This window comes from Ochotona princeps, chromosome 6 (assembly GCF_030435755.1).
Source record: "Ochotona princeps isolate mOchPri1 chromosome 6, mOchPri1.hap1, whole genome shotgun sequence".
Lineage (NCBI taxonomy): Eukaryota > Metazoa > Chordata > Mammalia > Lagomorpha > Ochotonidae > Ochotona > Ochotona princeps.
In genome coordinates this window covers 58421491-58441982 of record NC_080837.1, presented here as the reverse complement: position 1 = coordinate 58441982, position 20492 = coordinate 58421491, and the positions used below count along the sequence as shown (strand labels likewise).

General features: G+C 42.0%; 1 protein-coding gene across 2 annotated transcripts in view; it reads left to right on the top strand.

The window, feature by feature from the left end:
* Positions 1-6061: 6061 nt before the first annotated feature.
* Positions 6062-20492, top strand: part of SLC25A21 (solute carrier family 25 member 21) — a 473857-nt gene continuing 459426 nt past the window's right edge. The window contains exon 1 of one of the 2 annotated variants that reach the window (XM_004584775.2): positions 6062-6176. In XM_004584775.2, coding sequence (XP_004584832.1) covers positions 6107-6176 — 70 coding nt within the window. In that variant the 5' untranslated portion in view covers positions 6062-6106. The remainder of the gene's footprint in view (positions 6177-20492) is intronic. The other variant, XM_058666356.1, reaches the window with a different exon arrangement.

Genomic DNA, 20492 nt, shown 5'->3' with positions numbered 1-20492 from the left:
GAAAAAAACACATGTTATACACACGAAATTAGAATATATCCAATTTCTGAAACAGCAATGAAGAAAAACAAATCAAGAAGAAAAGTTGGGAAATTTACCTTTAAAGTAATATTTCTGCTGAGACCTGAGAAAAGTGAATCAAAGCCAGGCAGCTTTCTAGCAAAAGAGCATTCCTGGAGAATCCCAGTTCCTACGAAATTACAACACAATGTAATTAATGAATAAACATAATAAAACAAACAAACAAACAAACAAAGAGCATTCCTGATGCAATGGAAAGCTGGTGTAAAGATGGAAGCATGCTTGTGGTGTTCAGAGGAATTCCACCCAATGAGAAGTGGCGTGTAACAAGGAAAACACTAGGAAATAAGCCTGCAGAAGCAACCAAACTTCAAATTATGTGGGATCATTTGCCCTATTTCTAGGAGATTCGATTCTACTCTAAAGATGTCAGAAAGCACTTGGTGACTTCAGGCAGGTAAGGGATCATTCTGGCTGCCGTAGTTCTAACTCTGAATTTATTTTACAGAAAATATACCTGACATCAATGCCTCAATAACTAATTCCAAAATGGAAATACCTGAATGTACCACGTAAATAACCTGATAACTTGGGTGATTCTCAAGCCCTTCACACCTCATTCTCCTCACCTATCAAGTAAGGAAATGATTAAAACTCCCTTTCTCTAGCCTATCATTCTATGATTCTTGGAAGTTAAATAGACCGTATTTTATCTCTTTACCTTAGGCCAATGGTTTTCAGTTAGAAGACATTTGACACCACAGGGCACATTTGGCAATGTGCAGAGACATTTTTGGTTGTCAGGAAAAGGAGTTGTTACTTGCATCTGCTATGTAGAGGCCAAACATATTGCTAAAAGTCTAACAACACACATCAGCCTTCATCAACAAATAGTTACCTATCATCAAACATTAGCAGTACTGTTGTTGAGAAACCCTGACTCAGACAACAGAAAATCCACATTATTTATATATACACTGTAAACGGCACTGAAGTTAGTGCTTTTCTGACTCAGACCCAAATATATTTCTGGTCCATATCATTAATTTGCTGATCATTAAAATCAAGAATGTTGCAGGCTCATGGTGGGTTCAGATAAGTCACTTTATCTCAGTGCCAGAATTTCCTCCTGCAACAAGGGTATTGTGAATGCGATGATGAACTACAAAGTGCTTAGCCTGGTTCCTGGCATGGCATTCAATGATTGTTGTAATACAATTTATTAGGTGGGATGATGGCTCCTTTTCTGGGAACTCTTCTGTTCAGCAAAGCCTACCTTCAATGTGAACCAAAAAGAAATATATATATAATTTCTACCTGCTGAAGGCAGTTTGTAAAAAATAACAGTGTGATTTGATAATGAAGAGCAGGACAGAGTGTCTGGAATCTTGAGTTCACAGATTGATAGTGCTGAAGACCAAGGTGAAACTCTGCAGGTAATGGTCCATGAGTGGGCAAAAGCCTGAGGACCAAGGTTGAGGCCCTCAGTTGGGCAGTAAACCAAGGCCACAGGCCTGTGTGCTTCCAGATATCCCTGAGGTAGTTGCCTACTGACTTCTGTACTTGAGTCACAGTTTTGCTTCCTGATCATCAAGTATTGCCTGGTTAACATCAGTATGAGACGGAGCTGCTGGACACAGTCCCTACAAACATTCTAGAAACTGACCCCAAATAAGTTGTAAGTGAAGGTCTGGGGAGTACAAAGGACAAAAAGGCATGGAATTCTTTATGCTGTTCTGAGGCTCTCTTGATTCATAGATCTCCATTTAGTCCCAAATGACAGAACTGTCATGAATGGCTTCTGCATTTGTTCCTACTATATCATAATCACTCACTGAAAGAAAAAGTTCTCTTATTAACTATTTAGCTTACACCTCTCAGTAGGAACTCTTATAATTTAAAAGTGCTTGGTTAAGTGATGAAAATCTCATACATAGAACATAAAATGTGTCCTTAATAAAAACATGTTTTGGTATTTGTAAATTTTAAATTTTCAGCAATGTTATTCACATCTACAAATTTTAACCACATACTACTTTTATTTCTATGTAAGAATGTTACAGACTAGTAGGTCTCTTCCACTACTGAAGATTTCTTACATCTCGTATCCTGGGACTGTTTTCTCCTATTTGCCATCTTATTTCATGGGTGGGATTTACATAAAAATCAGTGAGTATTATGCATCTGTATGTATGTGTACAGGGTGTTTTGACATCTAAGAAAAGAGACAAAATTTCTCTGTGTTTTTAAAGAATGATATTTTAAATTATGATTCTGGCCATAATGCAGTAGCATGAGGTTGTATTACAATTTCTAGTTAGATACTAAGACAAACTTCAGACTTGAAGAAAACGAAATCAAAACAAGCCAAACTTGTCATTTTAAAAGTATAGCTCTTCATTCCTAAACTTTTTTCTAAACTGTAGCAGATGTTAATTGTTCAAAAAATATTCTCCCCTTCTTCATAATGCTACACCTACTTTTATAGCCACATTGCTAACCAGCAAAATACTTTTCTCCATCTCACTGGTACTTATGTATAGCTTGTTGCCAGAGAATTTATGTAATTTCCAGGGCTTTCTTTAACCTTCTTATTTTCCTCACTGTGTTGGCTAGAACTTTATCTGTGACTTGAAATTATGGAGAATTGATTTTTTTTCTCCCCAAAGTCACTATGTTAAGTGATTTATACAGAAGCTAAGTGATTCATACAGAATAAGATTTGTACAGAAGCTGTGAAAAAGCTGATCCAATGTACCCCCCCATCAAAATACACTTTATTCAAAAAATAATTGAAGCGGTTGTCAAATATTTTAACCTGGTGGGTAGTTTAAGATTACTGTAAGTTGATTTCACAGCCATTTGCAAACTGGTAAAAAAATTAATGATTATGAAAAAAAAAATAATGATTATGTATTTCTTAACCAAGATCATATAAAGAAATCAACAACTTTTAAATTACAAAGTTGATGCTCCAGTTTTGCCATTAGTTCATTATATCATTATTTAAAATAATTGAATAATAGAATGGATTAAGTCTAGAGAATTTGAAAGAGTGTGTCAAGCAAGCTTTAACTATTGCTTCCCAGTGCTAAGCTTCTAGCATTTCCATATTAGCCACAGACAAATTTAAATGTAGGCAAGAGATATATCCCCTAACCAGAGCTATTAGCATAGTGGGCACTTGCTGACTCTCCTCTGAACCTTGCTGACTCCAGAGTATCCTAATGCAAAGGCTCTATGCAAACTATTCTAGAAGGTGTAGGACTGATTACATGTAATATTTGGCCTTTCTTTTTATGTTCAAAGAAATTTGTTCTATATCATATAGATTAAAAAGAGGGAGAAATTTTACTTACAGGATATTTGAAAGGAGGTCTGTTGGAATTTTCTGGCTGAATTCAAAAAGATCCCGAGGGGCTAAGATCTCAGACTCAAGCCTGCACTTGTCTCCTCACTATTTATTTATTTTAGATTTATTTATTTTCATTAGAAAGCCAGATTTACAGAGAGAAGATACAGAGAAAGATCTTTCATTCCTGGTTCACTCCCCAAGTAGATGTAACAGCTGGAGCAATCCAAACCCAGGAGCCAGGAGCTTCCGGGTTTTCCAAGGCTTTGGCCATGCTTTACTGCTTTCCTAGGCCACAAACAGAAAGCTGGAATTGGAAGATGGGGTATGAACTGGTGCCCATATGGGATCTTAGCACATGTAAGGCAAGGATTAGCAATTGAGCCATTGCACTGGGCCCAGCAGAAAGTCTTTAAATCTTGACCTGAAAGTATTATTGCATTTCCTGAAGTAATAAAGGATAGTCAACATCTAAGTTACATTGCAAGCTTGTGGGGTCTCCTCCATTTGTTTATACAGCCAGGATGCAAGGATTTTTGCTGTCAATGTTTCCAGGAAATGGCTCACTTTTAGTAAGCTTTCGATGAATTATGTAGAATTTGATTCCTTGTATGCTTATGCGTTTATTGGTTTGTGGCCATTTTAACTCTAAATATTCTCTATTTACACACAGGAAAAAAATTGGAAGAATATTTAATTATTTGAGGTTTCTGTGTGACAGATCTGTTTTGTTCAGCATGCAGTTAACATTTTAGATTTATAGTCCCACCACGATCAGAAGGAATCCTAGAATGGAATCCCAGCTACTATGGATGTGATCATTTCAAAGTATTTCTGCACTGAAAAATAATGGAAACATTTTTTATAAGCCTAGAATTTGTCTCTTAGATATACATATGCCTAGGATAAGATATTTAGTTTTTGTTGAAAGAAAGAATAAGTGATTCTATATCGTAGTTGAGACCTCATGCTGAAGTTGGTAAGATCAAGAAAGATGTTATTCAAAAGCCCTTAATTCTAACACACACACACACACACACACACACACACAATCTGGAAACTATTATTTACTACTGACCACTTTCAAACTTAGCAATTTTCATCAAACATTTACTCAAATGTGAAAAAACATATCGGCATATCTGATCACAGTGAGCACACTCATTCACTGGTCTACTACTAGAATGCTTGTCATGGCTGGGAAGACCAGCAGCCAGAAACACCACGCAGACCTCCCACCTGAGAGGCAGGAACTCCATTCCTTGAGCCATCACCGCTGCCTCTCAGAGTGTGGAACCAGGTACTCCAACATGGCACTGGGCATCTTAACTGCTAGGCTCCACACCTGCCCCAATCATCAACTTTAACGGTTTAGTCTAAGGAAGTATGAAATCAAGTGATTGCATTTTGTAGATCTGACTGGATATAATATAAAGCTCAGCAACATTAAATTGCTGATGTTAAAGGGGTTTTTTGACCTCTAAAAATAACAAAGTTATTCAGCACAATATAAATACATCTAATATAAATGCTGTTTTTAAGGAATGACATAGAGGTTTCAAAGCTTCCTAATTCTCCATTTTACTCTTCTCATCTCCTGCCTGTTAGGGGTGTGGCAGACTTTTAAAAAATTTTCACAGTCTTACATCTTGCCTAGTAGCATTTGCAACTTGTTGTTTAAAAACATTCACACTGTATTTTTGTTTTGCCTGACTATAACAAAGGGTAATATGAATAATTAAGGATTTCATAGAGAATATACTGTAAGTTCCTTACTGTTTCTGTGAACTTTGATAGCCTGTGCTTACCTACTTGGAAAGCCGAGCAACAGCCTCTGCTGGTTCACTCCCCAGGTACCTGCCAGGTCTTCCAAGCGGGCCGCAGGAATCCCCTTGAGCCATGTCTGCTGCCTTCCAGAATGCAGCAACAGGAAGCCAGTTGGAAAGCAGAGCAGCCAGGGCTCCCAGGGGCACTTCCATATGGGATGCAGGTGTTCCAGCGGGGCAGCCTAGGCCAATATGCCACACGCCCTCCCCGTTGTTGACTGTCAGTGGGTCTCAAAGTTGTAACGTTAACCTTCAGCACAGAACTGTTTAAAATACAGGTTTCTGGGCCCTATCCTCAGAGATGACTCGGTAGGTCAGGATAGGCTCCATTCAGTTTTTCTAATAAACTCAATAAAATGAAGCCCACAAGCAGAAACTCTGCCCTGTGCCCTGAAGAGACTTATTTGTAACTAGGCCTGCCCTCCCCCTTCCTCTCCCTCTCCCCCCCCTTTTTTTTTGCTCTTTCGATAAATAAAATTCAAGTAAACGAGATGCATTTTTCTGAAAACTAACTCTTGGCAAAGTAGTACTACATTAACCCCCTCGCACAAGAACTGTAAATTGGATTTGCCTTTGACTTAGCTGCTACAGTCCACACTTTCAGGACAAGTGCCTCTGAGGAATGAATTCATCTGGTCGGCCGGAGGGCAACGGTCGCCCCAGCCTTGCACTTGCGTTATCAGAGGCGGCCGGCCGCGCCTGATAGGGCAGCGCGTGGGCGCCCCCCGAGGAGCCCGAGGCGCGCCTCTCGGTTCCAGGACCTTCCCGCGCGGAGGGAGCCCACGGGCGCCCGGGGCCCGAGCCACAGCGCGCCCTCAGGAGGAGCACAGCCGCGCCACCCCGAGCCCGAGCGGCCGCCTGAGGTAGCCGCGGGACTGCAGGCCGAGCCCGCGCGGACCGGGCGAAGATGTCGGCCCAGGCAGACGTCGGCTTAGTGCGCGAGGCTTCGCGGCAGATCGTGGCCGGTGGTTCTGCTGGTAAGGTTGTTGCGTCTCGCCCCGCCGGCAGAGGCTGGAAGCCGTTTCCACAGCGTGTCCGCGGCCGAGGGTTTGCCACATTCCTGCTCCGAATCCCGCGCTCTCCTCACGGTGCCCGAAGCCAACGGGCGCGGGAGCAAAGGAGGCCGGGACCGGGCGGCGGGGGGCCGGGTGCCCCAGGTAAAGTCGCCCCGGCGCCTGCCAGCCTCGAGTTCCAGGGCCCCTCAGTTCCTAGCAAGGCGCGCAACCCCACCCCCTGTAACAGTGAGGAGGTTTTGTTTTTCCCTCGCTGGCTGTTTTTTCTTAAAAATGATCCCGTTTCAGCTGACTTAGGTTTGCTAAACTTTTTCCCCACAGGAGTTCAGATCTTACATAAATGATCCCTCTCACAAGCAGAGTTGTTACTTCAGGGCTCCACAAGGCTGCTGCTTAGTACAAAACGTGCTTTGCTTGGAAATATTTGCGTCTTTAAGTAGGCATTTAAAATTTAATACGTATATTAATGCATATGAACACTTTAGATATAACGGGCTGACAGAAGTTTATGGAGAATTATGTCGCGGCATGAAAACGTTTACAAAAAAAAGTCATAATTTGGAAATAGTTGCCAGTAAATGTGACGGAGACAGTTATAGCCACAAGATCACACTATGTTTGTGAAGTGTAAACTAATTTTTTTTTTTTTTAATTTTAGTTCTTTATTTGAAAGGTAGAGTTACAGGGTGGGGGTAGAGGGAAGCAGGGATGTTCCATTCGCTGGCTCACTCCCCAATGGCCACATGGCTGGGAGTCTGCAGTGCCCTCCAGATAGTCCCAGCAGGTGCAGGGCCCAAGCAGGTTGGCCGCCTGGTACTGCCTGCCCAGGTACCTGAGCAGGGAACTGGATGGGCAATGGAACAGCGGGGACAGGCAGAAGCTTTACCGTAGAAGATATCTAAGGTTTGTGACTGGTAAAGTTTATTTTGAAACGCATTTGAACTTTTTCTAAGGGATTGCTGTAATTTATAACTAGTAGTTATTTTGTAATGAACTACATACACTCTCTTGGTGGATAGGTTCCACAGCCGAATATTTTGTTTATGTATCTGTATACTTTCCTGAAGGCACTTCGTTTTTAGGACAGTGCAGACATTCGCTTATTATGGATGATTGCATGGTACCCATCTGTTGTTATATGTCAGTGACTCTACTGCCTGTTTCTCTGCTTGTTTCCAAACAGTAGCGATGGATTTATATCGATTTATTCACCAGTTTTGGTCAAATTCCTCAAAATCCAAAGCTCTGATAGTTGCACATAACTCACTTAATTTCTATTCTGTGTCGTTAATCATGGAAAACTTAGCTGCCCAAAGGGCATTGAGAATAGTTGGTTAACATCATTAGATATGATTCACAAATATCTACATGTTGTTCTGTGTTCACTAGTGGTCACTGAAGCCAAGCAGGGATTTGCCCACTGTTCCCCTGCCAGTCTGTTCCAACCCCAGGTCCTGAGCTTGCCAGGGGCACTGTGGTCCATACTGACATGACTGGCGTCCAGTGCCAGTACTTGCCAGTGTGTGCTGTGGCCTAGCCCAGCCAACGTGGACCCACTTAGGTTCCTATGTGTGCCAGCAAATGTAACAGTTCTGCTCAGCCTGCTTTGCCTTGTCCTAGCTTTTACGATGCAAATACCAAATGCCAGGCCTAGTGCTAAATTTTACATGTATTAATATATTTAATATACACAGAACTCCAAAGGTAGACATAACATTTTTTTTTTAAAAAAAAGATTTACGTATTTTTTTTTAGAAAGTATCTTTTAGTTTTTATTGGAAAGTTAGATTTACAGTGAGGAAGATCTTCTGTCTGTTGGTTCACTCCCCAAGTGGCCAGAACTGAGTCGATTTGAAGCCATCAGCCAGGAACTTCTTCTGGGTCTCCCGTGTGGGTAGAGGGTCCAAGGCCTTAGGACATCCTCAAAAGCTTTCCCAGGCCACAAGCAGGGAGCTGGATGGGAAATGAGGCCCCGGAACACAAACCTATGTCCATATAGGATCCTGACATGTGCAAGGCGATTACTTTAACTGCTATGCTGCTGAGCTGGGCCCGACACTTTTTTTAAGGCTTTTTTTTGTGTGTGGGGGGGGTGCTTTGTCTTCCATTGGAAGATGTGATCTAGTAGGGATTACCCCTAGCGCCAGGTCTTACAGTTGCCAGTGTGTGCTGTGGCCTTTTCTGAGATGGCTGGTTCTTAGTCTCAGCATTCCCTGGCAGGTGCTGAAACCTGGCTCAGTCCAGATTGCTGCCAGTTCCAACTTTCCCTGGTGGGTGCAGACACCTAGTCCAGCCTGACCCTCCCACATCCCTGGCTCTCATGTGAACTGGCGAATTTTGTGGTCCAGCGCAGCCTGACCTGCACCCTGTCCTGGCCCTTACTATGCTAGTGTGTGCTACAGACTGGCCCAGCCCTGCCCTCCCCTCAGATGCACCCCATAAATATGCTGAAGAGTGCTGTGGCCCAGCCTGACTTTATCTGCGCCCAGCTCAGGCTCTTGTGCTCACAGTGGGAGCGGTGGTCTTGCAGGGGAGTTCCTCAAGTTCCCCTACCGAGGCCTGCTTCCAGCCCGAGATCTCACATGTGCTGGCAGGTGCTGTGGCCCAGCCTGACATGGCCTACCTCCCGTTCTGAGGCCTATACCCATTCTTGCCAGTGGGCACCTCAACCTACCCCAGCCTGGCCCACCATCAGATCTGGATCTCATGTGACTTGGCAGGTATCGTGGCCCAGCCCGGCCTATCTCATACCCATTGTTGCTCTTGCAAGTGCCCTGCCCAGCCTGGCTCATACCCAGACCCAGTTCACACGCATGCCAGCATGTGCTGCAGCCTTACCCAGCCCAGTCCGCTCCAAGCCCAGGCTGCTCCAAGCCCAGGCTCTCTCACTCATCACTGGAAACTGTAGCCTAGCAGGGAGTCCCTAAAGTTCCCCTGCAGGCCCATTCCCAGCCCAGATCTTATGTGACTGGTAGGAGCTTTGACCCAGCGTGGCATGCCAACAACCTGTCTTGGCTTTTGTGTGTACCAGTGGGTGCTGGGGCCTGGCCCAGTCTGACAGTTCTGATTGTCAGACTTTTTTTTCTCAGACTCAGCTCACACACATGCTGAAGAGTGCTATAGCCCTGGTTGGTCTGGCCCATTCCCAGCCTTGACTCAGTGCTCCCTAGTGGGAGCTGTGGCTCTGCAGGAGAATTCAGGTCTGCTCTCACATGTGCCATTGGGTTCCATGGCACGGCTTGGCATAATTCTGGCCTTTGCATGTGCCAGTGGGTGCTTTGGGCTGGCCCTGTCTGTCCTCCTCCAAGCCCTGGCGTCTGAGAGTCTTGGTGAGTTCCATTGGCCAGCCTGGCTCAGTCCATCACCAACCACAGCTCTCATGCAAACCAGTGCTTCCTGCGGTCCCACAGAGACAAGCCCACAAATCCCCTAAACAATCTGCCTCAGATCCAGTTCTCTCATGTTCTGATGTATGCTGTGACCCAGCCCGAAGTGGCCCACCCCTGCCCTAACACTCGCAGGTGGTACTGTGGCCAGCCCAGCCAGGCATGTCCCCCAGCCGCAGCTTTCATGTGTGCTGGCAGGCAATAGGCAATGCTACACTGCCCAGCCAGGTCTCGGTGCCTTGACCTGATCCAGACATGTCCTTCAGTTTCCCCCTCCCTAAACCATTACATCGAGCCCAGCGCGATAGCCTTGTGGCTAAAGTGTTTGCCTTGCATGCGCCAGGATCCCTTATGGGCACCAGTTCATGTCCCGAATGCCCCACTTCCCCTCCTGCTCCCTGTCTGTGGCCTGGGAAAGCAGTTGAGGATGGTCCAAGGTCTTGGGAATCCTGCACCCATGTGAGAGACTGGAAAAAGCTCCTGGCTCCTGGCTTTGGATTAGCTCAGTTCTGGCCATCATGGCCAGACCCCCTTCCCTAGGCTTTCTATAGACCCCTTATTTGAGGGTTCGGGTGGCATGCCCCAGCCTAGAATTCTCCACCTTTCTCATATATCTTTAAAAAAAGAAAAATAGAATATAATAGGAAGCTATTCTGGGACACTGGTTTAGTTAACACGAATTTGGCACTAATCAGGGTCAGAATGCCCGCCAGCTACTGGCTGCTTTGCTCCTAGCAATGTAACACCTGCCTAGGTACAAGGCAACCTGGGCAGAAACCTATACTCTTTTAATCCTATTTGCAGATGAAAAATGATGTGCACCAAGTGAATAATTAGCAAGCCTATGATTGCACAAGCATTCAACTCTGTCTATAGGAAATCAAGGATGGGGAAGGGACAAGGAGAAAGTCATTCCCATTGTCAGACTTTTGTAGAACTTGAAGTTATCGGGACCTGGTGCGGTAGGCTAGCAGCTGAAGTCCTCGCCTTGAATGCGCCGAAATCCCATAAAAGCTCCGGTTTTAATCCCGGCAGCCCTGCTTTCCATCCAGCTCCCTGTTTGTGACCTGGGAAAGCAGTCAAGGATGGTCCAAATCCTTGGGATCATGCACCTGTGCGGGAGTACAGGAAGAGGTTCTGGGCTCCTGGCTTCAGATTGGCACAGCTTCAGCCATTGTGGCCACTTGCAGAGTGAATCATCAGACAGAAGATCTTCCTGTCTCGCCTGCTCTCTGTAATCTGACCTTCCAATAAAAATAAATAATTCTTAAAAAAAAAACTTGAAGAGATCAAATCTTATCCTATCAGTTTCTATTAGTTTGTTTTTAAAAATAATAATTCTATCTACAAATTCTTATGCTGTTTCCATTCAATATCTTGTTAATTGGCAATAGTTTCATGTATGTTGAGGCATAAGGATTAGCAAGAAGAAAACTTAATTATATTATTGTTTAATGTATTTTGGTCCCTACATGCAGTTGGGCACATAATGAACTGAAAAAGGGATCTAGCTATGCGTGCAAGTAGGAGCTCAGATCTAGCTCATGTATAGGCCTAGTCTGTGTAATTTGTATATCCTGAAGCACAGATGTGTCTACCTGGGGCACATTTTTTCTGTTTCTCAAAAAGACACTAAATGGTTTAATAGAATACTTGATTGTAACACTGCCCTAATTGTCCCAGATTGGCTAAAGCTTGCAAGATCCCCGTCTTGCACACTCCCACATCATTCCTCCATCTGTGTATCAGCAGGGCTCGAGGAGCCTTCTTGGTAAGCACTGGTTCCTACTCTGAGCTGGAGCCAGGAGCCTCAGTCTACCTCAGTTCCTCCAGGTCTGCCTAATGAGCACTGGAGCCCTTGCATGTGCTCTCAAAGCACATGAGTCATTCTTATTTCTCATGACCTGATGGGATCCTTTCTAGCTCACACAGTGATTGTTCTCTTCGTAGCTTCATGGGGCTTTTGTACTCAAATCAGAAGCTTCCAGGGAGGTCTGCTCTTGGCAGCACCAGTGCCAAGAGGTCACCCCTAGACCAGTCCACACTGTATTCCCTTGCACAATGGCCTCTGTCTCCTGCCTCCACAGTCTTACACTTCTATCCTTCCCTTGAGGATTAATCACCTCTATTGCCACATACCTGGTCACAGGGTTGGCTGGATGCTGTTTCTTTTTCCAATTTCCCAGGCTGCTGGTTTTTCTTCTGTAGACTGACCCGAGGACCCTGTTTCTGGGAGGCCCATACCCCATCATGTCTTTATCATTTACTGTGTTTTTATTTTGTATTTATCTCTAGAGGTCATTGCTTTCATTGAAGTTGTTTTAATCAACTGCAAAGACGTTTTTCAATTTTACCTTAGACATAGTTCAAGTACTTTGTGCTGTATAATCTCATTAATCACCTTCAAAGAGTCAAATGAGAGTGAAATGACAGGCCTTTGGTGGAAAGAAAAACATGGGAATCATGGATAGGCTTTTCTGAGATTATCTGTGCACATATGCTAATTGTGTTCTATTCTAATGGGAAGAGAGTCTAAGGTGAATAACAAGCTAGAAGATAATTTTCAAGATCTTTATGAACTCCTACTTTTCTGTATTTTATGTACATTTTCATAAGTTTCTATTTTTTTCTTACTGTATTATAATAGCTAAAATATAGTTACAAGAAATGCCATAATAGTGTGTATACTAGAAGCCCTCTGGATTTTAATTTGGAATAAGTAATAAAAGGGCTGATGCACCAGGGGGTAATCACAGTTAAATTTTTGATCAAGGAAAGTTCGTTTTGAGAATGGGTGCAAAGGAGACACACATGTGATTTGGGTAAATGGCACCTTTAGAAATTCAGGATTTGGGAAACTGTAATTGTTTGATAATAAATAACAGGTTGTAGTGAAACAGGTGAGCCTTTATGACACATCAAAGGGAGGCTGGAACCCATTATCTGGATAATTAGGGAGGGAAAAAATCCCCCTTATTTTAGCTCCATAGGAGGAAGCAACTCTATTGCTCAAATTAATTATAAAATAGTTTTAACGGGTGCGTTTTAATTAAAATGTAGTCGTCTTTCAGAAAATCTAGTTCTACAAAACATGAATTGTAAGAACAAATACAGTATAAATTGTATTACTGCATTTCAAAGGATGTCTTATTTTCCTTTCCTGAAAGGTAATTTCAAAGTGTAAGCACCTTGAGAGTGTGAGTACATGATTCCCCTGACATGAAACGTAAAGCAAACGTTACGTACCATTTGGGAACAGGTCATTAAGCCAGGCTCTCCCCACCTCCATCCTTGCCTACATCTCAGATGGTGGAGAACAGGGTGTTTCAGAGTGTAACATGATAGGTACACATGTTTGCTTGCCATATAAATGAGTCACTATCGGAACCGCAATATTCTTAGGTCCCTACTCCAGAGGTTGCAGCCATTGAGCAGTTGATATTTACAGTAGCACTTCTTTTCTTTTATAATGTATTAAGTATTTTTTATTTTAGGAGGCAGAGAGAGAAAAGAGGGGGCAGAGGCTCACTCCCTAACTCCAACAGGGACTGAGGCTGGACCAGTGTGAAGCAGGGAGCTAGGAACGTAGTCCAGGTCTCTCTCGTGAATCGAATCATGAGGACCCAGCCTCTCGAGCCGTTACCTGCTTTCACCCAGGGTGTACATTGGCAGTAAAATGGGAAGCAGGGCCTTAATTGATCTGTCAGGTACCCACCTTTACAGCATTTCTTTTCAGTATTATTTTGTTCTGTTGCAGTTCTTCAGTAAGTCATGTGAAAGAAAACGGTAAACTTTGAATCTAAAATCTTTGCCCCCTTCTAGGGGAGAGGCAGATGATGGCCTTTTTCTTCATGTATCACCAAGCATGCTAGGAATGCACGAATCATTTTCAGACATCTTTGTAATTTAAGTGGGTGATGTCTTTAAAAATACCAGCAAATAAAGAAACCAGGTTAAGGGATCTGTATGAGATTTTTACATTTTTAAAAAACAATTCCTAATTAAATTTTTTGCCATTTCCTTTTGCTTTCATCCATTTTTAAAGATTAATTTCATTTAAGGGCAGAGTTATATACACACCCATACAGAGGGAAAGAGCGAAGGAGGGAAGGAGAGAGAGAGAGCAAGAGAGAGGGGGAGAGAGAGAGAGGAATATGAATGCCCCCAGGACTGAGTCAGACTGAATCCAGGGTCTGGGAACTCTTTCTGAGTCTCCCATGTTGGTGACAGGCACCCAAGTGCTTCAGAAATCTGCTGGTACTCTGCCAGGTGCATTAGCAGGGAGCTGGATTGGAAGCAAAGGAGACAGGACTGGAACTGGCTCTCTCTAGTATGGAATGCCTGCACAGTGAGTTAGGCTAAATTGGCTCTGCCACAACCTTGGCTCCTGCTTCATTCTTGCATTGTTGACACTTAAGTTAGGATACAGTTGCTTTCCAAGTCATTAGAAACATGTGAATTATTATTTTTATGCTAATTCTTTCCATACCTTTATGTGGTCATGATTTATGCACCTTACAAATCTGTCAGATTTGTGTACTTTATTATCTATATGTGTTGTGTTAGTTTGCTGGGGTTGTCAAGAACAATATTCTACAAACCGAATGGCTTAACCAATAAGCATGTATCCTTTGAGGCCTCTGTTGGCCTGGAATCTGCAAGGAAGGTGTTGGCAGGGCTGGTTTCTTCTGGGGGAATGGAGGAAGGATCTATTCCATGCTCTTTTTCCTTTGGCAGTTGCAAGTGGTCTTCAGTAATCCTGGATTTGTGGACATGTCATCCCTGTTTGTCCCTGGGTTTGTGTCCATATTTCTTCCTTTTTATAAGAATAATAATCATTTCACTAAGGCCCACTCTAAAGCAGTCTCATCTTAACTTGATTATATCTGCAAAGATATGTGCTTTCCAAGTAAGAACAGATTTCCAGGTACTAGATGTTAACACTTGAATGTATCTTTTTGTGGACACATGTTGGTCCACAATAGGCATTCTATTGTAGTTTTCTCTTTACGCTGTGTTTCTCCAGCCAGACCTCAAGCTTTGGTTCTGTATTCCTCTGTCCTTCCATTATCAGGTCTTCTGAAAAGTTTTCACTCAAACTTCAAGTTGACCGTTACTTTCCTGCTAAAATTGTTTCTTGCCAGTTTTCACTCCTAATTTTATTTCATTGTTGTGGACTTTCACACATCTGTCCCATTTTTTTTCCTTATTAAAGTCAACTTTGTGTTTGACTTTTTTTAAAGGTTTAATTATTTTTATTGGAAAGGCAGATCAGATTCACAGAGAGGAGAGACAAATCTGTCTGCTAATTAACTCTCCCAAATGGCTGCAACGGCCAGGGCTGAGCCAACCCGAAGCCAGGAGCTTCTTCCCCATCTCCCACGTGGGTGCAGAGTCCCAAGGTTTTGGGCCATCCTCTACTGCTTTTGCAGGCCAGATGTAGGGAGCTGAAAGGGAAGTGGAACAGCTGGGACACGAACTAGCTGCCCATATGGGAGCCTGGTGCTTGCAAGGTGAGGATTTAGCCATTGAGCCATCATGCTGGGTCCTCTGTTTAATTTTTAATTCCTTCTTCATATCTGATTACTTTTTAACCACCTTGTTTTGCAGGATTCTCTTTCCCTTTTAATACTCTAGGGTGTTCTAAGTTTTCTGTTTAACACACTCTTTTTGCTAAACAAGTGCACCCACTGTTTAATTTTGTTGTCTATGTGGAAGTGACTGCCAGATCTGCATTTTCTACCTCTCTGTGTCCTACAGACTCATATTTCTAACATAAACATTTCTGGTATGACACAGACTTGAGAATTTAGGGAACTCTAATATATTTCAGACATGTTTCAGAGATATATATTGAAGTTATTAGACTAAATCCAATACCCTTTCCTGTTTGTGGCATTATTGCACTGGTTTCTATTTTGATTACTTATACCACCTTAAGTCATAAGTGAACCTCCTATTTGGGGTACTTCAATTGGGTAAATTTTCTCTAGTTATCCCAGTCAATAAGTATGATAAGATGGATGATAACTAATAAAATTTATATTTTTGAGTGCTAGCATTATTGAAGACTTTCTATATGCAAAGCACTTACTCTCCTTAATTGTATATATTACTTTGTAATTTCCTGGAGATAAGGAAAGTGAATCCAGAGAAGTTAACTTGCTAATGGTTGGAAATGCTCTCTCTGCTTTCAAATTGTGTATTTGCATAGCATGGCTAACAAGAGTGAGAGACTGGGTAAGCAGCCCTGATAGAATATTGCTTTCATGAGGCTTCTTTTCTGTCTTGTTGAGTTAAATTCATAGCTGCCTTGGGAACTCAAGTGTCAATCAACAACACAGGACTGTCTTTGCACAGCCGGCCATGTCTTTATAAGGGATCTTTAATCTCCAGCCGTAGCTCAGTTATGAAATTCTCTATGTTAAAATGAAAATGGACTACTTGGGAGAAGATGTTAATTCTTTTTTTAGAGAAAGAAGAATGAACTATTATGTCAATGAAGTTGAATGACCACCCTTAAGTGGTCATCCAGTTAAGGTAGATCCAATTAAAAAAGTCTAGAAGGTTTTAAATGAAAGAGAGAGAGAGAGAGAGAGAGAGAAGGAACCCTACCTATTTGTGTTTACCATTTTTAGGGATTAATAAAAGTCGCCAATATTTATGTGGTCTTTATGGTACATTAGGTGTATCAAATCAGTTATGCAATTGTGAGGAACAGTGACATTTTTGCTTGTTTCTACAGCAGTTGCCATTTTTATTCTTTTCGAAAATTGTTGTAGAGAGAGGTCAAAATGCTTTGGAATGAATTGCAACATCCCCTGCAGAGATCTGAGCACAAGAAAGGTTGTTCTGTACTTGTGCAGACCTTTAGGTGGCGCTGTCTTCCTATAAATTTGGTGATTTGTTTTTTTTTTTTTAAGAAAAAACTGCAGATATAGTTAGATCTAGAAATGTGCTAATGTCTGCTTAGATTCTACTATTGCAGAGTATTTGACACAGGTACCTTGCATAGACTATAGAGGATTTTATACTTGAAAAGTGCAAATTGTGCTTTAGGAATTGCTTTGTCCATTTTATTATGAGTCTCAGCAAGATTTAGATACATAAGTAAGTAAGAAAGAAAAGCCATTTTTATTTTATATATTGCTTGTTTTCTCTGTCCTGTTTTGGAATCTTAGGTAGCTGGATTAAAAAAATAATTTATAGGGCCCGGCGGCGTGGCCTAGCGGCTAAAGTCCTTGCCTTGAACGCGCCGGGATCCCATATGGGCGCTGGTTCTAATCCCGGCAGCTCCACTTCCCATCCAGCTCCCTGCTTGTGACCTGGGAAAGCAGTCGAGGACGGCCCAATGCATTGGGACCCTGCACCTGTGTGGGAGACCTGGAAGAGGTTCCTGGTTCCCGGCATCGGATCGGCGCAGCACCGGCCCGTTGTGGCTCACTTGGGGAGTGAATCATTGGACGGAACATCTTCCTCTCTGTCTCTCCTCCTCTCTGTGTATCTGACTTTGCAATAAAAATAAATCTTTAAAAAAATAATTTATAGCAGTAGCAGAAATGTAATATTAATTACAGATATTAAAGGCTACCTAAAAATTGTCGATTTCATATTTTTGCCCCTGAAAATTCTTACAGGTAAAATGTGTGTGTTACAGATGCTAATTATTAGTTTCCGTGAGCAGGAGCTGTAGTGCCAAATGCACTTTTTTGTCTATTTTGTGTATCATAAGCAGCTTCTGAAAATGCCATTTCTTCTTTTAATATAGGGGCCTCTAGCATAAGAAAGTGGCTTTATACACATACACATACACAAACATATGTAGTTTTCTTTAATACAGTCTCCAAAAGGGATTTTTTTTTTTAATGAGTGATACTGGTATTGGATTAAGAAAAATTAGATGCTTGCTTCTGTAAACAAACTTTGCCCCACAAGATGGCAGTATAACTTTCCCATGTATCAAACATTTTACAATTGATTGCTATAATATAAGCATTATAAAATATATGAACACAACACTAATATCCATCACATATTACACTATAGATATATGCTATATAAATACAAAAACATAATAAAATAAAATACAAAATTCTATGTATGGTATCTTGGGCAGTTGTAAGAGGGTAAATATACGAAATAAGATAAAATGTACAAAAGAGTCCCCAAGTGGCTGTAATGACCAGAGCTGAGCTGATCTGAAGCCAGGAGCCTCTTCCGGGTCTCCCAAGTGGGTACAGGATCCCAAGGCTTTGGGCTGTGTTCGACTGCTTTCCAGGCCATAAGCAGGGAACTAACTGCAAGGGAAGTGGAGCAGCTGGGACACGAACTGGCACCCATATGGTATCCTGGTGCATACCTGGCAAGGGCGTTAGCCACTAGGCCACCATGCTAGGCCCTAAGTGACATTTTTAAAAACAGATTTTAACACTAAGGGAATATTTATTTTATATTCTTTAAAGTTGATGTATGATATGGCATGGTAGACTAATGGCTAAAGTCCTCATCTTGCACTCACCTAGATCCCATATTGGTGCTGTTTCGAGTCTCAGCAGCCACGCTTACCATCCAGCTCCCTGCTTGTGTCCTGGGAAAGCAATAGGGATTGACCCCAAAGCCTTGGGACCTTTCACCCATATGGGAGACCCGGAAGAAGCTCCTGGGTCCTGGCTTCAGATTGGCTCAGCTCTGACTGTTGTGGCCACTTGGGGAGTGAATCAATGGATGGAAGATTTTCCTCTCTGTTTCTTCCTCTGTGTATATCTGATTTTCCAATAAAAATAAATAAATTTTAAAAAAAGTTGAAGTAAAAGCATTGTGATATAAAAAATGATAGGACATATATGTATCTTTCTCTTATTATGCAACTATAGTTTCATTGTATTTCCTGCTCAAATATGAAGAGGGGATGAAATCTTTTTTTCTTTCTAGAAATAGAAACTTTTTTTTTTTTTTTTTTTTTTTTAATTATTTATTATTTAACTTCAGTAATTACATTGTATTATGTGACACAGTTACATAGATACTTGGGTTCTCCCCACCCCTCCCCAAACCCTCCCACCATGGTGGATTCCTCCACCTTATTGCATAACCACAGCTCAAGTTCAGTTGAGGTTTCCCCATTGCAAGCGTATACCAAACATAGAGTCCAGCATCTTATTGTCCCGTCAAGTTCAACGGTAGAAATAGAAACTTTTCTTGAGAATGGAAGTTCAGTAGAGAATCAAGGAAAGGAAGAAGAGAGAGAAAAGTGGAGACATGGGCATCTATGTTTTCAATAAAGAAAACGCAAAGACTGAGTCTTGTTGGATTTCCTTCTTTTGTAGTTCAAAAAATGAATCACCCATCCATTCAATAGTGGGCTTTTAAGTAGCTATTATGCAGTATTAGGTGTACTTACATTTTCATGGGCATGTTTCCATAAAATGTGGTATTATGTTTCACTTTGGAAGGATGCTTTTCACAATGACTTTAATTTTCTTTGATTAACTTAGAAGATGACACTACATCTGTTAATTTTTCAAGTTTTACAAAGAGTGAGCCGCTTCTAGATAGGGCCTAGGTCTTATTTATTTTGTATTTCCAGGCCTAGCATTGTGCTTAGGATATAGTAGCCATTTAAGAACTGTATTTTATTTAAATAGCATTTACTATAAAGCAGTACAATTCCATTGAGCATTACTTTTGCTTATACTCCTACCTAAATAGTCAGTATGGTGAAGACTGAAAACAAAAGAGGCCTCTGACTTAGAACCCAAAATAATTTTAACTTTCTCAAAGCATTTTAGTGCAGGGAATATTCCTGGTATGAATGACAGTTTTTCAGAGCAGTAGTGGAAACAAAATTTTGAATTTTTGACTTAAGCTGTATCAGGGTGTAAAATGAGAGTATGCTAACTAATTGAATTTTCTCTTTAAAAAAACAATCTGTGACATATAGTCAATACCGGATGCATTGTTGCTGCTTGTACGCAACTAGCATGGAAGCATTTTGCACTGTAAATGCAAAGGAAGCTGGTTTCTCCATTATCTACAGAAGTTAGAAGTAGATTACATGGTTTTGCAAAATTACTTTTGTGGGAAAGTTGAATTTAAAAGAGAGTCACAATTAGCATATGTAGGAAAACTTGTAAAAAAAAAAACGGAAGAAAGAAATACTGTCGCTATACTGTGTGAGGAAAAAGTGTAGTTTCATGTAATGCCCTAATGCATAGTTCATGTTTCTCAAAGCTGCAGCTTTTTGAGTTGAGATCAGAGTGCATGTTCCCCTGGAACAACGCGATGTAATTCATGCAGGCTGCAGAAAGCTGCTGCTGCCTCTGTTTCTCCTTGCTCTCTTCCTCCTCCTGTCACTTTATCCTCATCCTTCTCCTCTCTCTCCGTCTCTTCCTCTTTTTTCCTCTTCCTGCTCCTCATCCTTCTTCTTTTTGGCCATGTGTTAAGTATAAATCACCACTGAGCCCTGGAGCTAATTTAGGAATCCTAACCCCACGTAAGTCGGCTGTCTTTCTGATGCCTGTTCCTATGGGTGCCTGTCTTTCTGAAGCCATTTTCCTATGGGTTGGCTGTCTTTCTGAGGGTGTTTCTTCCTAGGGCCTATTCCTACAGGTCTGCTGTCTTTCCAAGGTCCTGTTCCTATGGGTTGGCTGTCTTTCTTTTTTTTTTTTTAAATATTTATTTTTTATTACAAGTCAGATATACAGAGGAGGAGAGACAGATATGAAGATCCTCCGTCTGATGATTCACTCCCCAAGTGAGCCGCAACGGCCGGTGCTGTGCCGATCTGATGCCGGGAACCTGGAACTTCTTTCCGGGTCTCCCAGTGGGTGCAGGGTCCCAAGGCCTTGGGCCGTCCTCGACTGCTTTCCCAGGTCACAAGCAGGGAGCTGGATGG